At 37.8% G+C, this 11,890-nt stretch overlaps 3 protein-coding genes across 4 annotated transcripts; 1 reads left to right on the top strand and 2 right to left on the bottom strand.

Annotated features, from left to right (window-relative positions):
* Positions 1-2,947: 2,947 nt before the first annotated feature.
* LOC121777517 (probable serine/threonine-protein kinase PBL7) lies at positions 2,948-5,612 on the top strand. Its single transcript, XM_042174800.1, has 6 exons — positions 2,948-3,996; positions 4,090-4,347; positions 4,431-4,594; positions 4,675-4,754; positions 4,843-4,990; positions 5,119-5,612. Exons 1-6 carry the CDS (start codon positions 3,444-3,446, stop codon positions 5,446-5,448), a joined length of 1,533 nt encoding a protein of 510 aa, XP_042030734.1. The 5' UTR covers positions 2,948-3,443; the 3' UTR covers positions 5,449-5,612.
* Positions 5,613-5,729: 117 nt separating this feature from the next.
* On the bottom strand, positions 5,730-6,263 carry LOC121777518 (polcalcin Ole e 3-like). Its single transcript, XM_042174801.1, has one exon. It carries the CDS (start codon positions 6,149-6,151, stop codon positions 5,894-5,896), a length of 258 nt encoding a protein of 85 aa, XP_042030735.1. The 5' UTR covers positions 6,152-6,263; the 3' UTR covers positions 5,730-5,893.
* Positions 6,264-6,907: 644 nt separating this feature from the next.
* Positions 6,908-10,060, bottom strand: LOC121777523 (probable fructokinase-6, chloroplastic). Of its 2 annotated transcripts, none has more exons than XM_042174808.1 (7): positions 9,705-10,060; positions 9,236-9,438; positions 8,880-9,092; positions 8,535-8,732; positions 8,318-8,455; positions 7,654-7,770; positions 6,908-7,345 (listed from the first exon to the last, which is right to left on the bottom strand). In XM_042174808.1, the coding sequence occupies exons 1-7, from the start codon at positions 9,832-9,834 to the stop codon at positions 7,211-7,213; spliced, it is 1,134 nt and encodes a 377-aa protein (XP_042030742.1). In that variant the 5' UTR covers positions 9,835-10,060; the 3' UTR covers positions 6,908-7,210. The 2 variants fall into 2 exon arrangements, with proteins under 2 accessions (XP_042030742.1, XP_042030741.1); XM_042174807.1 differs by having other exon boundaries at positions 9,236-9,447; positions 9,705-10,058.
* Positions 10,061-11,890: the final 1,830 nt, after the last annotated feature.

The raw sequence follows: 11,890 nt of genomic DNA, 5'->3' as shown, positions 1-11,890 counted from the left end.
ATGGAGCGTCGTGAGACTGGGACGACTAATAGCGTCGAACCCTTCTTGGAAGTACTCTTCCCGGGCCGCCAATGTATTTGCGATATGCAGAAATAGCTCCCGTTGGTATCTCTCCATACCGGGTTCTCACAAAAGTAATCTCGTACCAACTTGGCGGCAGCTTCCTCCCGGTCACGATGGATGTATTTCCGGGGTCGCTTTTGACACGCCGCGGCTTCCTCCTCCTCCTCCCTACGTCGATCTGCTTCTAGCTATTCTTCCATCATTCGAATGGATTCATGAATGGATTAAATTTGAGAGAAGAATAATATTTTGAGATGAAGAATGCAGAGTGTTTGAGAGAAAATATGGAGTTTTTTTATGGTGGATAATTTGTGGGAATGATTTGATATTTATAAAAGTGATTGAGGGCTTTAAAAAATAGAAAAAAATTAAAATATTGAAAAAAACTACTATAAACAGCTAGTATTTTTGGGAGGAAATTATTTTTTTTCGATTTTTTTGGAATTAAAAAAAAATAATTTTTTTTTCAACGGATATAACTTGTGGGCTGGCGAGTGGGCGTCACAGACGCACGGGAGCTCGCCACGTGGCCAACGCGCGTGGCGAGCCAGCTCGCCACCCTCCTCTCGGCGGAGGGATACGGGACGAGACGGAGCATCGAGACGAGACCGAGACAGCATCGAGCCAACGATGCGGAAGCTCTATTAGGTGGATGTGGGGCCGTATCCTCTTTTTACAGCAATCCCTTTTAGCTATGGATTTGCAAGCGAATTTGTTGCACGTCTTCCTCTCGACGCAGAGAAATGTGGTGCCGAACTAAGTGTGGCTGAATTTATCGCCTAAATCGAAGCGTGGTGAGGTCCCATGTGTTGGTTTTGAGCATCAAGAAATGTCGGAAGTGTCGGTGCGTAGGAACCTGGTGTTGAACACGTCGTGTTGCTTTTCTTTCTCTTATAGGTGACACACAGCTCTTATACATCTCCAATTAAATTATGCAAGACTCTTACTTTTGGGAGATTAAAAAATAAGCTTCTCAATTTCGAGAGAGAGATTAGATTTGGAGATGGTGATTTCAGAGTGAGATTGAAGGAATTTCCAATTATACCTATGTGGTGCATGGATCAATATACCATACTCGCTACTTAGATCCAGTGTTCAGGATTGGTTCTAGCTAAATGCTAGGCATGAATTGATTTTCATATTAACGCGTCCATTTCGAAATTCAATCCATGTCTCTTTTCTTCCACCTGAATTCCTTCAAAATTTTTGAATTTAGAGTAATTTTAGAAAAAAGGTTTCTTAATAAAATTTTTTATATTTTGTGAAAGAGAAACATGTCAATGCTATTGTTGTTTTTAAAAGAGAATCATGTCATTGATGTATTATACACATGTTAGAAAATAAAATAGTACTACTATAAAATAAAATTTGAACACACCAATAGTATTGGCGTGTTTCTCTTTAAAAACGTCAATAGCATTGACGTGTTTTCCTTTCACATACTACAATACCGTTGAAGAAGCTATTTTTTATAAAATCATACCAAGTTAGAATTTTACCAAATTCGTTCTACTCAATCTAAAGTCTAAACCTTAATTTTAACACCTTAATTTGAACCCAAAACTACTCTCTTGAAATTACTGAAAAATTGACCAAAATCAGAAATTAAACAAAGATTTTACTCTTGAGAAAGGCATGATGATTGGTGCGTTGCAGTGCATGAATAGCCCTAGTATAAAAATGTCAAAAAGTATCGGTACATTTATCATAACAATCAAAATTTAGAACGTTTAGCATTGAAAAATACTCCTATGAAAGTAGTATGCAGAGATTGTTAAAGGTAACAAATATTATGTTTTTAGGATTAAAAAAATGTGAGGATAGCAGTATGTAGGTACTTGTAAGGGTAATCTAAAACATTATGTCTTGTGTTAGGTTTGTGTTTCAACTTTTTTTTAAATTCAAATTTTCCACTTACTAGGACTTGTTGTTTTTTGGTAGTATACAGATGGAAAAAAAAATCTAAACCTACATAAAATCGAGGTAATGCTATTGGGACCCATAAACCTCGGTGTCAAGCCCAAAATGCAATAGGGCCATGTCCAGTAGAATAATCTATACGCATTCGATAACCTAATAAAATCATATGTACACGTGGCAATCATTATGGCATTTTATTAAAATAATTAATATGATAATTTTAGCATTATTACATCAATTTCATATCCTAATTGAATTTTACGTCTTTCACAATAGAATACGCAAAGAATAGTAAATTGAAAAATTTAGTAAAAATATTAAGCTCACTTTTTTCATATTAGTTTTATAATAAAATATAAACGAAGTGAATTAATGAAATATGTGACTTACTTACCATAATGGATAAGTGAAATATGATTGTGGGATGAAGGGTACTCTCTCATCTAAGTGATATATTTTTTTTGGAATGTCCTACTCTAAAGGACACATTTTTTAATATAGAAACATCATCCTTCTATTTTTTTTCTATTTACTTTACTCACAAAACAACACTATAAAATCTCGTACGGAATTATATATTTCACTGCACTGAAATGGAGGGAGTATATCATATGTAGTATATCATATGATAAAGGTTAGGAATAATTTCTCTTTATCCTTATTCTCTCACTTTAAAAGGCATCCAATTAATTATAATTTAAAAATCTACTAATTTAGGCGAAATTAATTTCCGTTTGAAAATCATAATAGTATCAAACACACAATTAGGGGCAAAACATTAATGAATTCGAAGGCGCAGAAGAAGCGATCTACTCTGTCAAGAACGGTTGTTGAGAGTATTTCGATCCGATCACGAAATAATTCCAATAAATTAATTGGGTGGTCACCAAACTCAAATTGCACCTCCAAAATTTTTTCTTTTTATACCAAATAGTAGTATTAATTGCATCTTCCCAAATAATGTGAAGTCAATAATTCTATCAAACAATCACTAAACCGAAAGCTTCCCCTCCTACTCTCCTTCCTTTATTTTATTCTCTTCATTTCTCAGTATTCATTTCTTTTTCTTACATTAACGGATTCTAATTGTCTCTTCCAAATCCCAACTCCAAACATTGTGATGTATTGTTGTTCTACTAATTTATGGTAGTTGCAGAATCTAATCTCTTGAATGAAAAAGGGTTGAATTTTATTCTTCATTTTGGGTTTTAGGAATTGGGACCATCTCTCACCTTCTCCCATTATTCTGTATAGAGATTCACCAGACTCCCTTTTTTTTAGTAAGTTGTTTAAGCACATTTGCATCAAATTCCCAATTCTATCTTCCTTTTCACTCTTGACTTATTTCCTCTCCTTTAAAGCAAACTCGATTCCCATCTTTTCATCCTTTATCTTGCTTTCCCGTTTCTGGGTTTCTGTGCTCTTTTCTTTTCGTATTGAGAGATCCCTTCTGGATAAAAATGGGTTTTTCAAGAAATAGTTGCATCGACGCCACGGAGCCTCCGCAATTTCTTGTAAAGACTCAAGCTTTATGTGGTGATCAGTTGTTGTATGACTGTGAGAGCTCTGAATTGGACGATTGCGAGGTAAAGTTCAAGTCTTTGCTGCACAAGATGTTCTGGGATTTCGGCCTGGGTTGTGTGATCCCCCGCCGCCAGCGGCGGAGCTCCGGCAAGAAGGAGGAGAAGGTTGGGCGGGGTTTGGACCACAACAAGGCCTGGCTGCTGGCGGAGTCCGGCGGCTGCGCGGCGGAGGAGCCGCACTCGGTTCACTCCTCTTTCAGGTTCAGCTTGTGCTCTCAGGTTGAGCTGGAGTCCATGGCTGTGAATCGAATCAACACTGCCACAGTTTTGATGGTGAATTTGGATAATGATTTGTTGACTGATTCTAAATCAGAAGATTTGAAATGGAGAAGAATTGCGTCTCTGGAGAGGAGGATTTCCCCCTTGGCCCATTCTCTGATTAGGTTCAGCTACTCTGATATCCTCTCTGCCACCAGAAATTTATCCAAAGGTAATTAGATGCTTAATTTTCAATGTTTCTGAAATTTAATGTTGATATGAATGGAATTTGATGATTGAATCAGAAATTGTTTGTGTTGAGTAGGTAGGGTGTTGGGGAGAGGGGCATTGAGCTGTGTGTTTAGAGGGAGAGTGGGATTCATGAGGCGTGCTGTGGCGATCAAGAGGTTGGAGAGGGACGATAAGGAGTCGTCCAAGGCGTTTTGCAGGGAATTGATGATTGCTAGCTCTTTGCATAACCCTCACATTGTTCCACTGGTAGGGTTCTGTTTAGATGCTGAGATGGGCTTGTTTTTGGTGTACAAGTACGTCTCCGGTGGAAGCTTGGAACGATCCTTGCACGGTATTATTCAGTTTTTGTTTGTAGCGTTGGTCTTGCTTCCAATCTGTTTTAGTGATTTGAAATGTGTTGTTTACAAATTGCAGGGAAGAAGAGGGGTTGTCCGGCTCTGCCATGGCCGGTTAGGTACAAGGTCGCACTGGGGATTGCTGAGGCAATTTACTACTTGCACAATGGAACGGAAAGATGTGTTGTTCACAGGGACATAAAGCCCTCAAACATCCTCGTTTCCTCCAAGAAGACGCCCAAAGTAAGGGGAAAAGCCTCGTTTGTGAATCTTGCTTAACTTGTTTTTTTATTGCTAAATGTTCTTCGAAATGATTTTTTCAGTTGTGTGACTTTGGCTTGGCAACATGGACTCCTGCGCCTTCGGTGCCATTCCTTTGCAAAACGGTTAAAGGAACATTTGGGTAAGAATCTTCGTAGTTTATGTGAAAGACATGTGTGCAAGTCCTATGCTTCTTGATTTTAATGGTGAGAGTTTGTTTCATTGTTAAGATACTTGGCTCCGGAATACTTCCAGCATGGGAAAGTGTCGGATAAAACTGATGTATATGCCTTTGGCGTCGTGCTCTTGGAACTCATCACTGGTAGGAAGCCGATTGAGTCCAGCAGAGGGCCAGGAGAAGAGAATCTGGTTCAATGGGTATGCCTCGACTTTCACTTACGTCTTTAAGCTGCGTTTTTAGCAATTTTCGAATCATGATTATGTTGAGTTTTTAATGATGTTTACCACATGAAAATGATGTATTTGTTCCCATTTTTCCATGGCAGGCAAAGCCCCTATTGCAACAAGGAGGTGTAGAAAAACTGCTAGATCCACGGCTCGTATTCACCCTGAAGAGCACGAGTCAAGTTACACGGATGGCACGAGCTGCAGCTGCTTGCATAAACAACGAGTCGAGGAGGCCGGAGATGGGAGAGATTGTCACGATATTAAAAGGAGACGAATCCGGTGCCTTAACAAGAAGCAAGACTCTCAAGAATAGTGTCAACGATTCTCACTTTGAGTTGCTGCGGACAAAGAGTGAAATGAAAAATCACTTCGCCTTGGCGATGCTCGGAGTTGATCTCGATGACGAAGACAGCCTTGATTGCCGGTGATCCGCAGCCTCACATTGCCCCTTTTTCTTAATTTTAGGCAGTGTTAAGGAGAAACTTAGGGTTAGGCACAACAAGTTTGATTTTTGTATAGAAAGCTCCTATTGTTGTCTGGACTTTTGTGGTATCATATTTTTTGGAATGATACATTTGGTACAATTTGATAACCCCTTTTATCCGCACAACGTGAGTTGTGTGTGCCGTATAGAAGGGCATGTGCAACACTTGTGTGTGAATTTTACGCAACGTTGAAGAATGCTCGACACAACGTGTAACACGCCTGCCTGTGTAAGTCACGTTGCGCGCCTTTAATCGCACAATGGTTGTAGTGTTCCATTAAGCCATAAAAACAAAAGAAGCATGCATTTGATATCAAACAAAACATTATACTCATGTATAAAAAGAATGTAATAGTGACATGAATTAGAGAGGAAAAAAAATGGACAAGTTAGAATATCTTGGCCACATCCTTGACTAGTCCCCTATTTGCACGAGCGAAGGTGGTGAACTCTTCGTAGGAGATGAAGCCGTCACCATCAGAGTCGATTTCGACCATCATGTTCTGGACTTCTTCAGGGGTGACGCAGCCCAGCGTCTTGAGGGCGTCACCGAGCTCGTTGGCCGAGATCTGGCCATCACCGTTGGCGTCGAAATGCTTGAAGAGCCGCTCCCGGTCGGCCACATCTTGTGGATCATCATCGCCCATTTTTTCTTTTCTTGGGAAATTTGGTGTTGTTTATTAACCGAGTGTGAGAATGTGGAAAGCATTAGGTTAATATTATGATGTGTTTTGGTTAGAGATAATAAGGTCATCCTTGTTAGTAGGGGTGAATTTACTATATATGTATGTGGCCATCCATATTTGCCTCCAAAACTAGTCATTTTCATATTTCATTTTCTCTATCTCATACATCTTATTTTGTCACATTGTGCATAGCGATTCAAGAAACATGCACCCTCAATTAACAGTGTAGAATAAAGTTTGAGACAGAATTTTAATTGAACCAACCATGTGAATCCCATAACTGATGATAGGAATAATATGGAAAACAGTATCATATTCTGAGGCATGTTTCTGAGAACAGAGAACATTTTGGAGCCCATCATTGAGATTGAAATCTTGTATGTCCCCATTTATGTAATCCTGTTTACTATTCTTGTTTATGAATATAGTCAATAAGTTACAGAGAATATATTAATGACTAGTCTATTTTTAATCTTAACATATGTCTATTTTACGATTTTAGCGTTCTAGAATACTAAGTTTGATACCTTCTTGTCCTTGACTTATCGATTCGGTCCATTTTTTGTCAAATTTCGACGTAGACGTCAAAAACTTGGTGGTCAATTCTTTTTTGACCCAATACGCCACAATAAAATTCAAAATCATCAATTCAGGAACACTAAAAGGTACGACCTCTTATCTAACACATAGGTTCAAACCATCTCAGATCGAGAAGAATGGAGTTTTAAATCTTGTATATTGAACTGTAAATAAGTCGAGCTAAGAATATCATGATTCGATAAAAATCGTTCGGGCTTCCATAAAAGAAAGGAACAAAGTTCAAACTTAATCATGCCAGACCCTTGAGCTAGTGACCGAGCTCATGGTCATATTTGTGTTCAATACAAGATGTCTGCAAGACAACTCGAAATGATCAAGTCTATCCTAGATAAATCCATGAAACAGCAATCAACATGTCTCTCTACACTGGAAAAGAGCGATACCTTGGAAAGGCGTTCGGATTTGGTGTTATGCGGAAATCTAGGTTACAGGCTTGAGCAGGGCGTTGAGCACTGTCTCTCTCGTGGGCAGAGCAGGAATAGCGCCTCTTTCCATCACGGTCAAGGCTCCACAAGCATTAGCGAATCTCAGTGCATCTCTCAGTCGATCCTCATTCTGTAAACGGGTCATGGTGGATGTTATATTTGCATACATGGTTCAGAAAAACCAATAGAAAATGACAAAATAATAGTGCTTCTCAGTAACAAATCAAGACTGGATTAAGAGCTGCTCCAACTTAACTTGTGTCAGGTAATTGTATATACGACTTGTTCGAGTTTTTGGAATTACCTTTCTAGAGGCTCTTGTATTCAACGTAAACAATTAGTGAATCATCATTTGTTTTGTTTACAAGTGAATCCATAATGAGTAGGACCAGAAGACACATGCTGCAGAGTAAGACAAATCGATAGCAATATTATCACCTGAAGCAACGAGGTGTCAAGAGCAAACTGTGAAAGGATTCCAGCAACAAAAGCATCCCCGGCACCTGTTGTATCCACAGCTTCCACCTTCAGACCCTTCACCCTTCCACTAAACTCCTGATAATGGAAAATCATGCAGTATTAGCAGTTGTTAAATGACATACGCAGCGCGTTTTCTCAATAATCCTCCACTGGAATATGCATCAGAAGATTTCATCTTTAAACTGGATTTGTCACTTGTGAGGGAATGATAGATACATAAGACTAAAAGGACCTGGTGTAGTTTAACTTGATGACTTAGAAAATTATCTAATTCCTAAAGGTAACCTTTTTCATATTATGGAAAATATAGAAACCAATCAATGGTCGAAATAGAACCGTGCTTGATTGATTTTGCAGACCAGTCCTGAAAATAAGAGACTATCTATACGAACCAATAAGAGATCCAAATATGTGAAACCACTGTTGGACATTAAATTGAGTTTCACTGCAATGACAGCAAATATAAAGTGTAATCTTAGCAATAAAACAACTTTATCTATACGAATCAATAAGAGATCCTTGATATATAAATACCCAAGTGAAAAGATATCATCACTCTTGGACTGAGAGACAAATTACACCATTTACTGCAGTGTGACGTTGACTTGTAAAGACAGCATACCTTGGTATAATATCGGCAGCCTTCAGGACCTTCAGTTACTAGGAGTAACTTGAGATTTTCATGGTACAGTTTCCGAACTACATTATCGTCATATGGGTCTTCTCCTTGAGTCAGAAAGCTTATCTCCTCCTCGCTGATCTGATGTTTTTACATCATCCATAACATAAGAGTTAGAACTCATTGGAGCTATGGGTAACAAGTAGATTCAAACGAGTACCTTAATAATATCTGCTGCATCCCATATGCTAAGAATGCCTTCTCTGGCACTATCTGCAGATGGCCACAATGGAAGCCTTAAATTAGGATCATATGACAAGATCACACCAGCCTCCTTTGCAGCCTTCACAGCAGCTATGTGGGCAGATTTGCAAGGTTCTGTAATCAAGCTTATAGAGCCGTAGTGGAAAATTTTGGCCTGGATGACGTTAATAATCAATGATCATATGTTTGTCTAAGATCATAAAAATGTACAGAATTTTGAACTAATTTTTACTTAACTGAAATAATTGACAGGTGTTTTAGATTTCTAATGCATAATGAATTGGTGAAAATGAGAGAGTACCTTTTTTATCAACTCAAAGTCAAGTTCGGCTTCCTGGAGCAACATATCCGCACTGGGATTGCGATAAAACATGAACTCGCGTTCCCCATCTTTCCTGAGAGTTACAAAAGCTAGTGCAGTTCGAGCACCAGGATCAAACCTCATTCCTTCGTTATTCACATTATTCTCCTTAAGAATATTTGCAAGCATGTAGCCAAATTCATCCTCTCCCACCTGAGCACAAATCACACACATCAGTTCTCTTCCAAACATTTTCAGCAACAACTTCCTCGTTTCTTACTAATCTCAAGCTGAATCACCATAACGAATGATGACTTATCAATTCCGGCAAGATGAAGCAAGCTTATCACAAATACCTTCCCTATAAATGCCGATGCACCGCCAAGTCGAGCAATGCCAACAGCCACATTAGCAGGTGCACCTCCGGGAGCTTTCTTAAACGCCGGTGCTTCAGCCAAAGCGAGTCCACTTGTGGTTGGCACAAAATCGATAAGCATTTCCCCAAAGCAAACCACAAGAGATGAATCATCTGCTTCAAATGGGGCATTACCACTTTCTACTGCTTTCCCTTGAATCAAGTAATCAGACTAAGCAAATTACCAAACCAATCAACCAACAAAAAAAGCAATTCCCTTTCTTGATGCAAAGAAAGAATGTGCAATTCATTCTAACACAATTTAACTGTGCAACTTGTAGCTGTAAATCCCAAAACTAAAAACATTTTCTCTCCGCAACCACTAAATACGCACAAATTATTAGGGTAGCTAATAACTATTGATATGCAACAATAACACTGGAAATTGACAAAGGGGGAGTGATTCTCACCTTGAATTCTGAATCTTGGAAGCGATGGGGAAGATAATCTAGATGGTTTGATGCTGCATTGCCTGAAGAGAGAAGCTTGAGGGTTGAAAGAGACACAGCAGAAGCTCAGGGCAGCACTAGGAAGAGCCATTTATTTCAATTACTACAAAATTGGGAGGGAAGGGAAAAAAGAGTAATCTTGGGTGATTCACTGTGAATTCTCAGTTCGTAGAATTCGAGGGACCGATCAATTCTTAATCGATGTAGGATGAAAATTTCGAGCAAAAAAAAAAAAAAAAATGAAAAGGGCAATAATTGTTGGGGAAACTGAGTGGCTGAGTGATCTGCTTTGCAATTCATTTGTTTCAAAAATCATTGGGCACAGACAATCACAGCCAACAAATGACCATAAAACTTTTTGTATTTAATTGAAACACTATTTTGTATGTATGTATGTATGTAGTCCATTAACTTTGTACACATTTAGTAATCATGTTTTTCTATGCTTCATTCAAACAAATTAATTATTATTCATTTTTTTATTTTTCAATTTAATATATACTCCATTTTAATTGTTGTTTTTGGTATATTCTATCATATTGATGTGTTTTGGCTTTGTCCATTGTTGACATGCCTTCATTAAGTTGTTTCATCAACATTGCCTCGCTGATCAACCTTTTCATTCAAGCCAGCAAATAGAGAATTCTCCGTCGATGTACTATACGATGTGGCCCACAAGACGGGTCTCTTTTCGACTTCCTCTTGCTCGCTTTGTGGCACACAAGACGGGTCTCTGATCGAAGCATTCAAATCGATGACATCCCCGCTACTTGCATCAGTATTGATCGGAGGTAAAGAGCTTTGTTCTTTTCTAGCCAGATAAATAAGCATCAGAAAACTTTGAGTGATTTTAAATAGTTGATCACTCCTCATCGTATTTGACCTGTTTCCTTGTGGTTCTAAAAGGCGGTAAGGCCTCTTGTTAGGGATATACTGAAAACCATGCTTTGAGTTGTTGTGCAATATATTATATTTCCTTCGTCCTTGAAAAATAGATAACATTTGGAGCGGCATGAGTTTTAATGCTCAATTGTTAAAGAAAGAGAGATATCGAAATAAAAAAAGTTATTGGAAAATGAGACCCACCTCCTTAGAGAGAAAAAAATTTCCTTAAGTATAATTGGTCTATTTTTAAGGGACATCTCAAAATGGTAAATGTTGTATATTTTTAAAGGTCGGAGGGAGTATGTAACCTGATATTTTAAATTAATGAGAAGAGGTTATTTTGTCACATGATATGTCTTTTATTGTTGATTATTGATTAATTCAAAGTTAATTAATATACTCTCCATTCCATAATTAGAGTCTTATTTAGTTTGGACATGAATTTTAAGAAATATAAAGAAAAGATGTGAGTCCCAATTAATCATTTATATATATATATATATTAGTTTATAATAAAATGTGAGCGGAATAAGTTGGTGGAATTATGATAAGAGTGAAATATAACTCTTATTGCGGGATGGACAAAATGACAAAATAGGACTGTTATTAATGTGGGACGGACGAAATAATATAAATCGAGCAAAACTACTCCTTCCGTCCGCCATTAATGGAATATAGGTCTCACTTGTATTCGTATATATTAGTGAAGTGAGTTAGTAAAATGTATGACCCTATTACCATTTATAGTAAAAATGAATCGAGACTCCTGTTTGCAGACAGACTAAAATAAAAAACCGAAACTCCAATTTGCGGACAAAGAAAGTACAGTTTAGACTGAATGGTAAACTTGATTAAATAAGATATTTTCAATCGATTACTTGTATAAGACAGTAGGTCAGCCAACTCAAAACTACTCCAGGCTAAACATGCATAACCTTGGTCCTTGAAGCTCGTATGAGATACAACGTTAAAAAAGAAGATATACGTTGTTAATAGGAACACCTATCAAATACTCACATGCTCCAATTGAATTTGCAGCTCATTACTCATACCTCATCACATTCTCGAAAATTCTCTCTTTATAGTGTGTTTCGATTCAATCATTTTCACTTAACTTTAGAAGTAGCGGCCGCTCCTTGTATATGCCATGTGCACTGACATTCATCTCTAAAAGTCACTAATTATCCATGCATATTTTTGTCATAGACTCATGAACATTATAATAACATTATATTTTTTGTATTTTGGATAATTATAATTAA

The sequence above is a fragment of the Salvia splendens genome, chromosome 18 (assembly GCF_004379255.2).
Source record: "Salvia splendens isolate huo1 chromosome 18, SspV2, whole genome shotgun sequence".
NCBI classification, from domain to species: domain Eukaryota; kingdom Viridiplantae; phylum Streptophyta; class Magnoliopsida; order Lamiales; family Lamiaceae; genus Salvia; species Salvia splendens.
The sequence above is the reverse complement of the archived record's forward strand: the minus strand, read 5'-3'. Positions and strand labels throughout refer to the sequence as shown.